The sequence below is a fragment of the Calonectris borealis genome, chromosome 17 (assembly GCF_964195595.1).
Source record: "Calonectris borealis chromosome 17, bCalBor7.hap1.2, whole genome shotgun sequence".
Taxonomy (NCBI): domain Eukaryota; kingdom Metazoa; phylum Chordata; class Aves; order Procellariiformes; family Procellariidae; genus Calonectris; species Calonectris borealis.
Genome location: NC_134328.1, coordinates 7,299,575 through 7,317,772, shown reverse-complemented (window position 1 = coordinate 7,317,772; position 18,198 = coordinate 7,299,575). Strand labels below are relative to the sequence as shown.

The following is an 18,198-nucleotide window of genomic DNA, read 5'->3' as shown; positions in this document are numbered from 1 at the left end:
GTGTAATAGGAGAGGCACTTACCTAGATCCATGTTCCTAGTTCTTGGATTGCATTGTTTATACCCTTTGCAGCTTCTAAGTTCCATGAGCTGGACGTGCAGTTGATTGAGAACATCTCTATCTAGCGTATTCACTGCATTAATTAGCTGCAATAAACAGGGGTTCTTGTTAGTAACTGTTGCTCTGTAGTTTGGTAACTTTAATATATGGAATACACGCGGTTTATTTGTAACAGGAAAGAAGCCAAATGATACTACGTTAAATGATTTAAGCCTTATTTACATCCTGCACCAATACTGCGCTACTTCAATTTATCATCAATAAGGAACAATGATGTATTTCTAGAGCTGTTCTATGATCAGGTACCTGATATGGATCGGTATTGAGATCAAAATACTCCAAAAATCCAGTAGCAAATTCACAAAACAGGAAGTTGTGGGTCTCATTGATTGTCCTCAAACACCAGTATGTGTTGTTGTTGGCACTGGTACAGGCACAGAAAGGTCCCACTGCAAATTGAAGTTATAAAGACATAAGCTACATGGTGCTGTCTTCAGCACTTTTTATTGCTCTCTGTTTATGCTATTACTTTATTCATAGTCAGTTACTCTGTCTGACTCCTGAGCTCTAAAGCAGAGAATGCCTTCCAGCATCAGCTTCTTGTTCTATGCATACCTAACCCACACGACATGGCTAATTTAAGCAACATCTTGGCTAGTTGCTTTGCCTGTCTTCTCTGGGTGGGAAACATTCCAGATGGTGAGATACTACACATAATTGTACTGTACACAATATCTGTAGCTTTTTATATGCAGTTGTTTTTGTTTTTAACTCCCTTGTCTTTTGTGCAAAGAAAATGCCAACACTGAAACAGAGATTATTTAGTATGAGGAAGGCTGCGTAGCTTTGGCTACATAACTCATGGTATTGGTAACTTCTAGTAACCCAGAATCCTAGCCCAGCCTAGCCAGTACCCGCCTAACCATTATTTAAAGTATCCTTACGTGTCCACAGGGGAGCAGTTTGCCAGTGTTGGTTGTCATGGGTGAAGCAGGTCAGACCAGGCATGCTGCACGTGTCGTTATTTTTTATTCTCTTAAGCAGTTTGCGCAGTTTCTTCTTTCGTCTTTGCTCTCGAAGCAGCCACAGCCTGTCTTTCTCCTGTAGGGCTTTCCTGCACACATGAAACATTAGGGTCATGCAGACTCTGTTATACTTGAACACACCTAAAAAAAAGTGAAGCAGCTAATAAAATAAGCTGCTTTGAGGGAAAGAAATAACCGGTGTTTTTTAATTAAATGCCTTCTCTTCCAAATGTCTCTGGATATAATTTTTTGCAGTTCAGTGTCACTGAAAAAAAAAATGAAGCCGAAGGGGTTTATAGGCTTGCCTGAAGTCTGTGATGTGACACCTCCCAAACCAGGAACCTTACCTCGACTTTACAAGCATTTCAACATGGGCTTAGTTCCTTGCCCAGGTGTCTGTGTGTTTATTCTTCTTAATACAGAATAAATGAAATGCTGCTACTTTTGTATAGTTTGTAACTGGTGTGCATGGACCAAACGTTAACGTCTTTGCGTTTCCTCTTTCAAAGGAACAGGCCTTCACTTACTTGAAAGGATGAAGACTAGATCCCTTGTGCCTCAGTTTGCTTTTGTGTTTTGAATGGTAACTGGAAAATAAGAACAGCATTGTTGATGAACAACAGAAAGACAATTGCTCCTGTTCATACCACACTTCCATACTGGATCTGAAGCAGATTTAATCCAGTGTCACTTCTCCCTTCAATTTATTCATGTCTGCGGTGAATACAAAGCAGCCTTGCTAGACTGGGTCAGGCACTTCTGAGCCCTGTTGCGCCTCTTTCTTTCTTAGATCATTTGTGCGTAGTGACATCTGGTGCTCTAACACTGTGTTGCAAGATGTAGCCACAGATTATTCCAGCTACAATTTTCAATGTTAGTTGTCATTAGTTCTTGTTTCCCTACACGGGGCAGATAAAATCAATAGACTTATAATTCAATTACAACATTTCTTCAACTGAATATTCACTGATTTGTTCAGATGATAAGAGGACAAGCATATACCGCTTTCCTGTCGTTTTCGTTCTGAATGAAAGAATTTAAATACCAGTTGTACTTTGTAGAGTTGGGTTTTTTCCTCCATTGTTACTGGCTAGAAGTTCCAGGAAAACGTTAACAAGATGCATGGAACTGTCCCAGCAATAGCAGTGTCTAATATATTCCGAGATATTGAAAGTGTAAGCAGACATATACATTCTAGCTGGGTGGCTCTACTGTTTTGGCTCTGTCTCCAGAAACTCTTACAAGATTTTGCAGAAATTTCCTTTCTGTGTAGTTTGCAAAGTTAAAAAAAGCCAGAACAGCCTTAGTCAATGGCAATATTTTATGACTGATAATGTTACTATCCCCACAAATCACCGAAGACAAACAAAGTTCAATAGATGTTATTTTCTAAGCAGTACATCAGAATTAAGTTGTCACACCAAAATTCCCTTCAAAACAAAACAAATCTTTTAAATTATTAATGCTACTGGGAGCTTTAATAAATTTAATCCTTATAGCAAAGTAACAAAATAAAATTATTAAAGAACTATCTATCTCCAGTCAATTTTTTTATCTTGCACAGACACTGCATGTTTCGTTAACTAATCCTAAATGCTAAATCCTAAATCCTAATTCAATGCAATTCTGCAAACACTTAAACATATATAACTCAGATTATTAACGTCATTGATTTCAGTGGGATTATTCATTTGAATAATGCTATGCACAAATATAAGTGTTTCCTATATTGGGCCTGAAAAATATAACATTCTATACATTTACTATAAAACATTCACTAATAAAATACCTTCATCGTTACAGTATACATCAAATAAACTCAGTTGTTAACATCAGTTTTGAAAGCAGTGGATTATAAACTTTTTTTTGGGGGGGATTTGCCATTTTAGAATGATACTGGTTTCATTTTAAACACTCTTTGCCATGGGTTCCACGTATGGGTTGACATAACCCAAGAAATTGATGTTCTCTGTATTTTAGTCATCTGCTGCTGAAGCTATGCTGCAGAATCCACATGGGCCACGACAACTATGTACCTCATGTCTATAAAGTATGTTGTGCCTCCAAGGATTTGTTATGCTCAAAACCTCATTCCGTTATACCAATGAGACAGAGAAGTATCATCCATACCCTCTCATAGAGGCTACTTAGTTAAAGCTGCTTTAGCCACAGATAATAGCATGGCTGCCTTGTGTTTTTGAGTATGTTCAAGTACAGCTTTCTTTACGATACCTGTACTGCTACTGCCACTGTGGCTGCTGTACTCCTGGTGACATCTGGCTCACGGCAGCCTCAGAGATTGCTCTGTCACCACCATCATCAGGAGCAGCTGCTCCTGGTTTCTTTCTGAACAGCTTTCTCAGGGGCAAATTGTGTTTGGGTTAATATTTGATTTTGAAAGATTTTCTGCTGTGCTTATTTGCAGAGCAAGAGCTTGCTTGCTTCCCAGAAGGATTCAGGTGAACCTTCTTTCCATACAATCCATGGGCATTTTGCAAATATCTGGCTATATGAGAAACCAACTATGCAGAGACCTTAATGCATAATCACTGTTTTAGTATTGCCTGTTGCACTTAAAATACACAAATAATCTGCACTCGCGAACAAAAAGATCAGGTGCACTAAGTCAGTGGTGGTTACAAAAATAAGGTTACTCTGCACCAACTGTTAAATTCTTGCTTCTCCCACCTGGCATAACTGTGAAATATTGCAGTGATTGCATCCTATAAGATAATACATCCAGCCTTGAAGAAACTGAATAGGAAGAAATTCTCTCATCTCCCCACCCTATTATTCCATACACTTTACACACTATTCTTTTTAAAATAGACTTGTGTAACACTGCACCATATTGACAATTTGCCCTTGTGGAAAGCAAGTTTTCAGAAAAAAGCCTGCAGTTTAAAATATTAAACTCTGGTGTCTAATAGCAGCATCTTCAGCACAAGGGCATAACTAACTGGTTTATAAGCCATGTTACATGTCCTGTTACACCATCACCGCTTGACACAGAGGCAATTAAACTCCTGCCTGGCAGAAGGTGGGCCTTGGACTTCTGCAGAAGTCCAACTCCCCCAGAAAGTGTTATACAAGAGTAAGCAACCACTTAACAAAACAGATTCTGGTCTCTCCTGTGAAGACATAAATCAGCTACAGTTGCACACTACAAATAATTACCCTGAAGTACACAAGAAATACCTTATCCTGTTACAATCACACTCTTCAGGTCGCTTCTTCTTCAGATGGCCTCTCACCTCCCTCAGGTTTTTTATTTTATTTTGCAAAGTTTCAATCTAAAAAAAGTAAAGATACAAATTAAAAAAATACAGCATGATTTAGTCTTATTCTAACCTTCTCAAACCCATTCTATTGTCACCAAATGCTTCCTTTTCACTACACCTCCCGTGACTCCCACCACTAACAAGCATTTTCAGATTCTCTACCTTTCCAAAAGGAAACAACAGCAGGAGGAAAGCTCGCTGGTAGTTGGCCTGCTTTGATTAATGAATGTGAAAGTGCAATGTGGCACTGGGGAAATGGGGGGCACACAGCCTCGGGTAGACAACCGCTCCTGGTTCCATTGTGATTTCTCCTCTTGTGCTCTACAGCCCATTTGCAAGGGGAGAAAGGTTCCTCAAAGGAAAATGAAGCCCTTAAATTTCAGCCTGTTCCGAACCTGAGAAGGAGATGGGGAGGGAGTGCTCTGAAGTCCCCTCTTCAGAGCTTCTGAAAACGAAAAGCAGCAACGCTCCGTCATTTTGCATGGCGGTCTTTAGCAACGTCTGGCCACATGGGATATGGATTAGCAGTTAATTGTGCCACCCACATGGTTTATTTTTAACCGCCTTTTTTTTTTTCTTCTGTAAATGAAACTCCTGCTTTTGTTCAGTCTAGCTCACACACAGCGTGGCCCATTTCCACTCAGATGGGTATTGCAGGCTTCTACCTCCGTTCTTTACACAGCAGAAAAAACAAAGTAATCCAGTGTGAACAATAAAGTCACTGCAAAACTACCATTAGACATCAGTGACCATAAGTCTAGTGGAAGCACATGGCTGCTGAAGCATAAACAGGACAGAGTGTTCAAGAAAAATACACAAAGAATCCAGCCCTGTGACCCTAAATCAGAAACACAACAGGACAGAACCAAGCTCTCATTTTCTTTGGCACTCCATATAGCCTACATTTTCTGAAGAAAAAAGAATTAGAAGAGTATGGTGATACTGAAATTGCCCTTTTTTAATCCTGTCAGAGCTAGTAAGTTTTTCAGTATCTATCTGCCTTGCTATGTATCAATCTGTACCATAAAAGGCGGCCAAAAGTTCTTATATAGGACTTTGCTGTGAATTCATGTAATTTGGTAAGAGATTACAGGAGGTCCTTTCTTTATGCTTCTCTTTGGCATTTGTTCCACCATTACCTGGTCCTTAGAAGACTGCCTCTTTCATACACAACATGTGTGAAGGGTTTGAGCTTATATTCTTCAATATAAGAATCTGACAAAAATGTCAGATTAAGTTTTATAGGCAAATTTCCTAGGGCAAATTATCTCCAGGTTCTTCATATCCACAAGCCAAAGGAAAACAAATTCAATTCCAAGGTGCAAGGGTTAGACACAAGCAAGCAAAATAAATAATTCTAGAAGCATGAAAACTAATGAAGCTCAGTTTTCCTTGGTCTTATGTTTGACAGTTGAAGGCCTCTTTTTGAGAGGTACATTGGGGAGCCCGGCTAATAAGATGTGAATAAGATCCAGATGAAATTTTTTCCCAGGATGGGGACACTTATAAATCATTTATTTCATAAGGCTTATGATATTTCTCAGCAGTCGCTTCAGTTGCGGTTCTCTCCTCCACTCAAGCATCTTGTCTTCACAAACTTGTAATAACTTAATTATCTCTGAAAGATCTCTCCTGAAATCAGCCAGCAAGTTCAAAAGGTTCCAGGGAGGGACACAGACACGCAGAGGCAGACAGACACAAACACAGTCAGCATGATCCTATCAGCCCACAGAAAACCATGCTAAACACACACACTGAAAACGCATGACTGATAACATCACTGACCTCGTGGTCAATATGAAGTTTATGGTCCTTCCAAGCTTGCAGGGACCTGTACAGATCTGTGTCACACTGAATGGTATTATTCTCCAGTATATAGCACCTTGGCATGGGAAAGCAAACAGTGTTTATTATAGTCGATACACACATACAGAGCAATGCAAACAGCTGGTTTTAATAACACAACTCCAGGACAGATGAGAAGCCAGATTGGAAATGACATGCAGAATTCAAAAAAACAATGTTCATTCAAGAGAAGAAGAGTGTGCTATGAGCCAGGAAAGAAGTTTGGGCTTGAGTTGGCATGGAAATTTTTCAGAAGTAGAAAAATTCAAGGAGAATATTGCTATCAAGCAGAACCTGTTGACTGTTTAATTTCTGTATGTAAATTGTGCTGCACAGAGTTCTTGCTTATTCATTAGGCTGTCTACATAAATAATCCCTACTAACTAGCAAGCACAGAAAGCATTACTCAGAAGCAATTTCCCAATGCATAATTAAGTGATACGGGGATAGGGGCAAGGATAAAGTAAGATGTATTACTACACCATAAAGAAAAGGGGGGGGGGACGACCACAAAGACATTTTGCTGATTTCTGCAAAACGGATAAAATTTTTCAAAGATATCTTTCTGACTTCAAAGGCAAAATACCCTCTGACAATTTTAAGTGCTTATGTTTCACTAACTTCTAATGCAATCCATGTTTTAAAATTCTTTCAAAAACAAACAGACAAATGCGTGACAGATTTACCTGAGAAGTTTATTAGGGGTCAACAAATACCATGTAGTCATTTTTGAATGCTTGTTTAAATTAAAGCTGAGTATTTTCAATACTGCTTTATTTTCTTTTAACTACCTCATGCATGTTGTCCCACTGCCTTCTTCTCTGCTAGTGTTCCTGGGGACTCCTCATGAATTATGCACAACGTTCCTGACAGTTCCTTGTATGGATTTGGGATTCACCAAATAAGGCAGCAAAAATCAATTTAACTTGTTTCCAGAAGAAAAGCACAAATAGTGATTTATGGGTCCTGAACATTCATGAGAGCTGGGGTAAGAGGGCACAATTCTCTGATGTCAACCTAGCTACGTTTTCTCGTATTAGCGAGTCTCTAACCCTGTAAACAATAGTCAAATGAAACCACAGATTTCAACAGCAGCTAACTGGCTCATGCATGTTTACATGAGCTAGTCATTAAACAATTTAATGCATGTAATCAATAATGATTGGTGGATTTCCTGATAATTCACAAGCGGAAATGGTGGCTAAACTAATTAAGTACAGTTGAAGATACATCATCAGTCCCTCGACTTGCACACTGAGGAAGAGATTTTTAGCTATTAGAGTGCCCAGACGATTCCCTCAATACGTTCCATTTCCCAGTGCTCCTGGTCCATGCAACTTTATTCATAATACAGGTTTTCCGTTCCTAGCACTGGCTACAGAAAGCTCCGAGAGGCTGCTCCCTCCCTTAGGACTGACTTGGTGTTTGAAATACAAAGCAACCAACGACATGAAACCAGGTCATATTGCAATTAGAGCCTTTGGTCTTCTGACAGGCCAGGTTACTCGCTGCACACTGAGATTTCCATGGGCAGAGCCTTTCCTGGTTTCACACAGGTGTACACACAACTGTTGCAAACAGTTTTGCTTGTCCTGACTGGAAACATGCACCGATCAGCGATTACTGTCTCCAAAGTGCAGAAGACATAAAAGCACTGCTGTAGTTCTTCAGCAGGTTCGTGCCCCTCTGTACATGACAAAACTAAAACAAAACCAAAAGCTGTTGTACAGATGAGAATAAGAATTTTAATGAAGCTAGACTGGGTATCCAAAAGGGACACAATATACTTATCACAAGTTATCACACCCATTTATGTAAAGCTGCCATTTAAGTAGCAAAAGCTTTTAGAAATATACCACGTGCACTCACCTGTGAGTCACTTTTATTAGATTAGGGGCTGTATACTCTGCAATGCCACCAGTGCCACTGTATTCCCCCATGTCTTTATTTTCCTCCTCACGAAGAATAGCCCTCTGCACTTTGTGCCGCTTGGTGATGTTTCTTGGTAAGACAGGTTGGTATCCATCCTCTAAACCCAAGTTATAAACGGCTCCATCCAGCTCAACAGATACAGAACGGATAGAGCGATTCCGGACATAGCTTGGTTTATATTCTGCATGGAAAAGGAAGTGAAAGGATTAAGAGGGGGAGAAACAGTGATGTTACAATTTGGTCCTCTTCGTGGTTCTTGGGAGAAAAAAACAGCCCATACATTTGGAATTAACTGGATGACAAATGGTGTTTGTTGCAGCTGTCCTCAGAGCTGCAGCTTCATTACCTTTTGCATGGATAGATGGATACGTTAAGGCATGAGAGAGAGGGCTGATATAATGCAAACGCACAAGGATGGCAGAGGGGAAACAAAATGTACTTGTCCAGTATCCCTTTGCAGCTTATTCAAAGAGACTCTGCTCTTCCCCTCAAGAGTCACTAGATGGCAGCAAGACCTTAAAAACTAACCATGACAGTTCACGACAGCAAGGTCTTAAGTCATCCTTACAGACTAGTTCTCTATTGTTTTCTACTGTCCACCGTACAATGCTCCACTGCTAGGGTTCCTGCAACACTTCCTGCAGCTGTCCCAAGTATTCCCACTGTTCAGCCTGAGCCTTGTCTCAATTCTATGCTCATTCTTCAAGGTAAGATGCTTGATTTTTTCAGGAGGGTTTAATATCTGAATCTTTACTTTTATCCACATTTAATTCTTTTCTTTGCAATTATTTTCCTGATGTGCAGACCAGTCAGTGAGTTTCTACACGAAGCACCACCCTCCAGTACTATGCGCTCCCTCAGACTTTGCTTCTGCGTTTGCAGCCCAAAGGCAAACCGAAACATTTACTACGAATTGTCGCTACGCAGTATGAGATTCTCATTGATCTTTTCACCATTACTGCTTTCCAAAGTTCTCTGTCCTGGCCCAAATCCCCAGAGCTCTTCTTCTGTTTGATCTAGAATGGCACAAATATATCCTAGTTATGGAGTCTAAATCTATATCTGAACTTCCCTACTGTATGATGGGGTCCACCTCTGACCATATCTCCTGCTTACTGCCAACAACTGCTGAGAGTCACTCATTGCACTAAGCATAATCATCTCATGCCTTGAGAAAAATGTACAACCTAAGTACCATAGCCTCTCTTCTCCCTGCCCAGTGCCTGAGTCTTTGCTCTGTATAGGAGGGTTGGAGTCACCTATGACATTACTGGAAACAATCAAGTCCCTTGGCTCCTCCAGTTACCTCTCCTTTACACAGAGCTGAAACACACAGCACATCTCACAAGAACGGGACCTCCTTCTGCAACCTGAGAAGGGGAAAACTCAACCAATGTGCCAAATGAGAAGACCAATCTTTCTTGCAATCCCAAGCTCCATAGAAAAACCAACTTTCTCTATGGGATAATCTCCACAGCAAAACTAGCAGGGAAAAAAAAGGAATGGGACAATAGAACAACCAAAATTGACAAATATTCATGTCAATCGGCATGCTTTGGCATTAACGCAGAGTGACTTTTTTCAAGAAGCCTTACGTTAATTCCAAATGGATCGCAAAGTCTCAAAAGCCATTTTGCAGACTGTGGGAAGAGAAATAAACATCTCCTCCCACCTGAAACTGGTCCAAGCACTATATTCTTGTCAGCACCACACACAGAAAGTAGAATACCAGCTGGATTGTCTGGCTTTGCCCATTTTCCACCTGTGGTTCAAAGTTTATTGCTGATATTAAGCCAGGTGAGTCACTGCCGAAGGGAAAAAAACAAACCCAAAAGACCAACCCTATTTCAGGCACCCGTTCAGGAAACGTTTGACTAAATGAGAAGGAAACTCCCATCTTTTCAGAAGTAGGAGGAAGTTCCAAAGAGCTACACCCTAACAATTATATTCAAAGTATAAACACCCATTTCTTTAATTGTTCCCTATTTCATCTTGTTAAGCTCAGCCAACTAACAATTTACCTTACTTCCAAGTCTAATATGCCAATCCAGCATGTTGGACCTCAGCAAATAGCTGCAGGGGACTGTCGTCTACACATGTCCCCGAACAATTAGAAGCCAGGAGTTACTCCTCCCTTGCAGCCAAACTAACCCAGCCTTACAATGAACAAATTGGTCTGGAGTGAGACAGCTCATAAACGACTTACTGTATCGCTTTATTGCAACATGCTATCCACAGTGTTGACTCAGTGCTGTGATTAGTACCAAACTCCATTATTTTCAGAGGAAGTGGTTAAAATATTTAATAGGATCAATATTCATCTGTGCTGTGCTCTCCCACCTGCAAAGTGCACTGCAGGCATAAATACCAATGTCTAATTACTTATTAGTCGATCCTCCCCCAGGTTTAAGTTTTACTCTCCAATTCATTTACACAACCCACAAAGTAGATCTAGGGCTGTTAAATATTTGGCGCAAAACACCTATACACCCTTCTTCAAGTTACTTAATTTCAGCTTTGGTAAGTTCTATGAGTCCCGATGCCTCTCTTCCTCTGGTCTTACAGAAGCCAGGTCTTATAGATGGTACTGCTGGAAAGTTGCATCCTCAGAATTGAGTCTGGAAATGGAGTCCCGAGAAATTTAAGCCTAAGAAAGCTAACTACATTTCAGTACCCCACTCATCCAGCTGTGTCTTCTTGGACCACTTGACAAGCATGCTTGTCTTCGTTGGAGCCGGAAAGGAAGTACACTGTTCTGCTCCAGATTTCCCCAGACAGTCTAGAGACTCAAACACACCTGATTTTTTACAACTATTTTCTGGTAGCATCTCAGGTTCCAACATTGTCTAGTGAAAGCATGAACTGCAGTATCCAAAATTATTATTCAACTGAATAAAGCAAGGCAATGTTGTATTATAAAACCATAAACGTCATATCTGACATAAACATGCCCAGCCTTCGGGCTTACATTTAACTCTCCTCACATGTTCATCACTCAAGCCTTATTACTTATTTTGCAGCAGCCAAATTAATGATTTAACACCAAGATCATTTGGAAATGATTGTTCTCTCAGGGATAACTGAGAAGACTGTAACCAACTATAACTACTGTATGGCAATTTCCCCAAAGCAGGAGCATGGCTGCTCAGCGGGAGCACTGCAGAAGACAGCGAACTCCTGGTCTTCCCTATTGATGCTTACTCTACGTAGGTATTTTGGATCTGATGTATTTTCCAGCACCACAATGATGACAGAATAAGCCAGTATGCAAGGATTCTGCTTCTACATGTGCCACGAGTCAAATATGCACCACTAGCCTCATGAATTCCTGCTTGACATTTCCCAGTAATGCCTATATATTTTCCAGAATTTTGTAGAGAAGAAGCATTTTTTTCTGTAACACCGAAGTAAAATTAGGCACTTCGAAGTCAAATTTTTGAAAATATCTCAAGTGTCTAGAAATACGGAAAAAAGTTTAGAGGTGTTTTTTCTTGGGCATTATGTACGTAGGGATTTCTAGAGATCTTATTTTGAATCTGTGTCCTTAGATATTTCAAAGAGGAAAAAAAAAACAACGCAAAAAACTTCCTTACATCCAGTTTCTCACAACTGCCATTAAAAATTATATTTCAAATGTATTATCTTTAAAGTAGCTGATGTTCAGGTTTGGGGGTCTTTTTAATAACAAAGAAGGTCACTTTGCTCCAGTATTGAGACTACCTCAAAAGAAAAATGAATGACATGAAAATTGGAATAAAAATGCACTAGCCCCTTTGTACACACTTCTGTCTGTTTACAAATCTGTGTGGCCTATCATCATTTCTCTACATGCAGCTTAATAACTCCTTTAATCACATGCACTTGTTCATCACAGGAGGAAGAGATCAAATCCACAGCAAGAAAAACATAATAGACCACAACACAGCCAAAGATTTTAAGAGCTCACTATTACTGTAAACTCTCTTCCTACTGCAAAGCTTTGTTTCATCTTTCTTATAAAAATAAAAACATGCTAAAGAAAATAAAGAGGACACAGAAATGCAAATATTCTTGACACCCAAACCCAGATATACCGAATATGAATGCTTTTGTGTTTCTAGTATGTAAAAGCTTTGCAGGCAAGTTGTGTATTTGTACATGGCCCAAATGGCATGTACATGACATGACCCTCTTTTGCAACTGAGTTTACTCAATTTAGAAAATGTTGTTGCCTGCTAAATGCACTGGCGCACCTGACAACAGGTCTAGACAATGCCTACCTTAGAAAGTAACTATTTTATCAAAACATTTGGTGCTCCAGTCCCTCTATCAGCAATTTAGTCTGGTGTTTTAGACCACATGTTCTCACGACACATGACTGGTTTTAATCTTTCTGAAAAACCAATCCTCATACCCCCATCAGGGTTTGCAACACACTTGATGCACCCTAGAATCAGGGCATCCAATTTAGTTTTCTGCAAATGACTGTAGATTAGAATCCATCCAAATTGCTCTGCAAATCCATCTCTATTGTGCATGACAGACGGGAGTGATCAGGGTGTTTCCTTCAAAATTACACTATTGCTGTGAACTAAAGCATTAACGTGGACGTGACCCTAGCCCAGTTTGAAACTTCTATTTTCTATTTAGCTATTGTTCAATCTGATGAATAGCATTTACTGGCATTCAAGTAGGGCTGCAGTATGATCCCATGCACTCATCAAATTCTGAGTAGCAGACCCCAAAGATGCCCTCAGAGCTATGCAACCCAGCACAGACTGCACTTTATCCCAAGTCTCATGAAACAAGTCATAAAAATCCAAACATACATCATCAGTATTCATGTCACCCTCTTACCATTCATAATCCAGTGAGCCAGCTTTCTAGGTAAGCTGTTTAGAAAAACCTTGGTATGTTAACTTGACTTGTATTGCTTTGTGCTCATTTGTGTTCAGTGTGTGATTTATTAGATAAGTGCGTGTAAAAGAATAGCCAACACCAAATCAAAGAGTCTATGTCAATAGGTCCAAGCTAACCTCTTCCACTGTATGGCACACTCTGGATTTGGGCAGAGGGAAAAACAAAGCATCTGTGGAGTCAGTTATTTTACTTGAGACACAAGCAATGGCAACATGATCGTCAAGATCCTATCTTACGCGGCTGAAGTTTATGCCTTACGGTTCAATGAGGCAAGTGAGCTGAAGGGTATAGTATAAACTCTGCCTCTTCCAAGCAGAACATAGGGAAAAAAACACCATTCCGATCCCTCTGCTAGAGGGAGCAACCTTCACTTTTTTTACCTCAACCTCCTTCATACATAAACTAAAGGTAATTATACACTTAACCACCTCCTCTGGATGTTGTGAAAATTAGTTAATATTTAGGAAGCATGACACAGATAAAAAGTACTTAAGTAAGTGTTAAGTATTATCAGATAGCATTATGTTGTCCTCACTTAAATTGTTTTCCTCTTCTTATTTAAGTGCCTTCGATCTACTCCTGTTATTTGACTCCCCATGACTGAACTTTCTTCTGTGCGACTTAAAAAAAAAAAGTTAATTGAACTGCAAGTTCTAGTGTTATTTAAAGATTATCTGCTGTGCCACATATTTAAACAGCAAGTATAGTTGAGTAATTTCATCCTGGAACCAGTAATCTTTTTCAACTAAAAATTAGCTTAGTAGGTACTAATCAGCTTGCAAGGCAAATATAATGGGAGAAAATCAATTTAAACTCTCTGTTTGAAGCTTGTGCCAGGTCATTATACAGAAAGACTAATCTGCTAAATAATTAAGGCTCTGTATTTGTGGAGTGAGACGAAAGAAACATTACAAGTGAATAATAATTCTGTGCTGCCGTTTGCCTCTTTAATCTATAATTAGACTACGTACTTCAAATATAGATGTTAGTCTGACTAAGGTTTAATACAGAGCCAGTGGAATGGGCTTTCTGAAAAAGCACCTGATCTGTGCCAAGGAAACTAGAAACAGAGTCATCCCCTTTAGACGCGATCTCTGGTTAAAAGTCAGCCTTGTCTCTGCTGACTGAGCACAAGGAAAGGATGTTAGAAGCAAGCAGCTTCTGTAACAAAGCACACGCATCCTTATTAAAAATAAATTACTGCAGTAACGGCTCCAAGCATTGCAGTACCTACTGAAAATCGGAGTATTTGCTGTAAAACACTGTTCATGTTTCATGGCCTATATAAGGATGTGCTACTTGCCACTTCAGTGTATGTACTGCATTTCCCAGTTTTGAAAGACATAAATATAGGACCCTATTTTGGATCAAAACACTCCTCTTCCTACAGACAGAGATATTTTCAAATCTGATTGTCCAATATGAGGCACACTGTTTCATAGGTAGATACACAGTAAATATGTTGAGAGAATTCAATGCCCATGAAAATCAGGACAATTATGTGTGTTAGCGAACAAACTGATAACAGTTTTCTAAGGCAGAGACAGAAGGTACAGTGGTTTCACTTACTTTTCTTGGAGAAGAGTTTCTTTCTCCGTCCGACGTGGCTCAGCTTGTATTCATTCTCTTCACAATTGCAGTCTTCACTATTCCTGTTGTAATACTTGGGCAAAATATTGGAGGTGCCTTTACTGTTGCCTGCAGCTGCCAAGTTCGCCATCCCCTTGCACTTGTGTAGCTTGAGCTTTCCACTGGCATCTTCCACACACTGCCATTTCTGGAAGAAAAATTTGGTCATTAAAACTCTGTCCCAACTGTACTTTGTCTAGTGGCCGGCTCCAGTGATCTATCAGAGATTCCTCATTGTAGTAAGCTGGGGCTCATCTATCACCCACTACCAAAACAGATTTTTTTGTAATCTTTTGTTTTCAGACAAAACAGGAACAATTTGGAACACTCTGGCATTTGTTTCTTGGAGGCAGAACAATAGGAATTTCTTAACAAAATCATTACTACAGCTAAAAACATGGAGGTGACAAGTGACAACTTTCAGAAGCATAATTGTGGCATAAACCAAGGACGTTCAAGCCTTATCCACAGGTTTGAAAAGAATCCTTGCCTACCAGCAAGTGTGTCTGTCAGGCTGGCAGGAATCTATGCCGCTATTATGCCATTAAAACAGCACCAAGCTCCAGGCCTGCATATAATCTCAGCCCTATCTCATACTCTACAAGAAGGGAAAAAACTTTTCAGAGAAGGCTCCTTCTCTTTCCTAGTTTAAATGCCTGATGGTGGGATGATTTTATCTGAGTTGTGGATTCTTTTACTGTAAAGATCTGGTCTGAGCTGGTTATCTAGACTCACTCTACAGTCAAAGAGGAGGAACAGTCACTTCCAGGGTATAATTCACTTCACCCTAAAGTGGCCATATAAAAGAGGTAAGAAAAAGGATTGTCCTGCAGAAGTGCCTATTTCTCTTCACTAACCTTTAAAAGGGTCCGTATGACTGGATCAGCTATGGAAGTCTGTAGTTAGACAAGTTTATCACCATCTTGAGTGCTTCCCTTAATAGCTTTCCCTGTTCAACACCCTTGGGCTTGACTAGCAATGGTGAGCTGCACTGGGTGCCTGTGAAGTGAGAATCCCCTCCCTCTTCCACTCAAACCAGAGAAAATCTCATCTCTCATCTCCAATTCCTTCTATTATTCAAAACCTGAACTAACTTGCTTATAGCTCCCTTTGGGCTGCTGTCAGAGCTGTGCCAAGGGTAAGGGAGTTTAGCCACCTTCAATCTGGCACAGAAGTTTTACCCACTTCCCAGATACATCACAAAATGATTTCACCTACTCCTTTATTTACCAACACACTACGAGCTACAGAGCGAGGCTTTGAGATACATCAAAAAACCTCCCAGTAGCAGTTGCTACTGCTTTAAATAGAGACTTACGGAAATACTTCAGCTTTTTGCTGAGTCTTGAGAGGTGTTCCTCTTTTTCCCTATTACAAAATCCTAAGTCTGTGCCTCCAGGACTCATTAGAATATTGAGAATTTTCCAAATAAAAGAACAGAAGGAAAAATAGCAACAGCTCCCAAGTGAGATGACATTTTACAGCAGCCTGCAGCTCTACAAGGAAGATTCAATCACTTCAATTCCCACAGAGAGATGCACCCAGGCTAGGACAAAAAAGCCTACATTTTCCATTGAAATGCACTCCATTGTTTGCATGACAGCAAAGTAAGAAAACAGTATCACTGTGCTTTTATAATACAGAATTTAAGAGGAGTCAGAAGTGAACTGGATGGCCAGTTACAGTGGGTTTATCTATGTCCACAGGAGATCCTCTCATTTAAAATGATCAGAGTTTTATGGTGTGTCCACTAATTTCTTCAGACAATTGGGCGCCAGGTCTCCCAAGCTATAATTACTTGTTAGGTGCAGGTATTGTGTCCAACCTCCTGTATGATCCAAGCCTTGCACTGATGCAGATAAACCTGGCTTAACTTTCAGCACAAGGAATCATAGGAAATCAATGAGAGATACTGGCAATAAGACATTTGAATCAGACACCTTTGCATGACTGTTCATCTGTAAAGCAGGACACATTTACCTAGATGGGGTGTAGAACAAAAATAACCTTTGAAGAATAAATTGCTGAGTCTTTTTTTTATTATTTTTTATAAATGCCTAACTTTGATTGATGCACAGACTGAGGTTTGAAGTAAAAGTTATTTTATTAGAATAAGCAATGGTTTCTTTCACAATAAAAAAGATGTAAAAATGTTTGTTGCTGTTTCCCATTTCAATTCATCTGAATCTTATTTTTGAAAATATATGAACAAACTGCATTTTCTGCTCAGTAAAGCTCTATGGTGTAGGTGTCTGATACATGCAAAATGAAGATTCAACAGAGGGCAAGTTAAATGCCATGATGAGAACTACTGTAAATAAGTGCTCTGATGTGTGGCCCAAAAATATTTTTTCTCTATTTCTTTCATCTCCTGTCAAGAAAGTGATGCTCATTTTTCCCCTCTAGGTGAACTGGAAATAACCTTTAATTTTTGGTGCAGTTCAAATCTTTCCAAGGCAGCTGTATGCTACAGTGAAAACATCTTAAAGGCTTTGCTGGAAGGGCACATTGTATGCATTAACAGGCCCACTGCTAAACAACTGCAGTGCAGAACTATGTAAATGACTTTAGAAGCAAACATTGAACACATGCGGAGGGAAAAAAATCCCAAAAAAACAAATTCCCAAGCTTTTACTTTTTTCCCGGAAAGACATATGGACATGTGTGTGAATGTCTCTGGGATTCAGCAGCTTACCCTTGGTCTGCTTGTAAGTACAAACACAAATTCTCTAGGTCAATATCACAGCTATATTAGTTGCAGTCATTTCCACAGGATGTTTTCAAACTTAGGGAAAAAGGGCAGTAATTGCAAGGGAACTGTGAAAACCCTTGCCTGACAGTCAAGAAGCTTTGAACATTGTGAATTCTGGCATTTTAAATTGGTTTCTAGTGCACAGCATACCATCATGCAGAAACCTGTGTCAATCCCTGGAAGCAACTAAAATATTTTAAAAGAAGTAATCACTTAAGTAATTAAATCCATATATGAAGAACTCCAGAGTGCCCCAGAGATACTTTGGCTCACAGGTACAAATGATAACCATCCAGCAGCAAAACGTAATTACATATAAATAGTGGATTAACTCAACCAGTCAGGAAAACAAAGTACCCTTAGTTCATCACTTGCCCCCAACTTTTCATATCTTTTCTTCATTAGGCCAAAAGATGTGTTCCTAATTCAAGTTCTATAGCTTGTAATATCTCATAAAAGCTAAGTCCTGAAAGGGAGAGCAGTTTAACACAAACCAAAAGTCAGCAGAAAACCCAGACTCCCCCACAATCTACATCCCAGCTCATATCAAAACTCCAAAGGAAGAACCTGTATTTCTTCCTGTAAAGCCTTACAGAACAGCTACTCAAGCCATCAAATAAATGGCTTTTGCAATATGTCCTGAAGTCCATCAAGCTCACGTTGTGCAAAACTCTCCAGACACCTCATTTAATCATTAAAGCTGTTCCAGCTGGAGATTTCCCACCATCTTCAGGCAGTCCAAGCTAGCTGCTGTGCTTGTGCTTTCTGCCACCTA

At 39.8% G+C, this 18,198-nt stretch overlaps 1 protein-coding gene across 2 annotated transcripts in view; it reads right to left on the bottom strand.

The window, feature by feature from the left end:
- The window catches only part of SULF2 (sulfatase 2), a 170,475-nt gene that overhangs the window by 6,180 nt on the left and 146,097 nt on the right, over positions 1-18,198 (bottom strand). For both annotated transcript variants that reach the window (XM_075166404.1, XM_075166403.1), the window contains 8 exons: positions 14,612-14,819; positions 8,081-8,324; positions 6,152-6,248; positions 4,284-4,378; positions 1,613-1,672; positions 1,005-1,174; positions 367-509; positions 23-146 (listed from right to left, as the gene is read on the bottom strand). In XM_075166404.1, the coding sequence (XP_075022505.1) occupies positions 23-146; positions 367-509; positions 1,005-1,174; positions 1,613-1,672; positions 4,284-4,378; positions 6,152-6,248; positions 8,081-8,324; positions 14,612-14,819 (1,141 nt within the window). The remainder of the gene's footprint in view (positions 1-22; positions 147-366; positions 510-1,004; positions 1,175-1,612; positions 1,673-4,283; positions 4,379-6,151; positions 6,249-8,080; positions 8,325-14,611; positions 14,820-18,198) is intronic.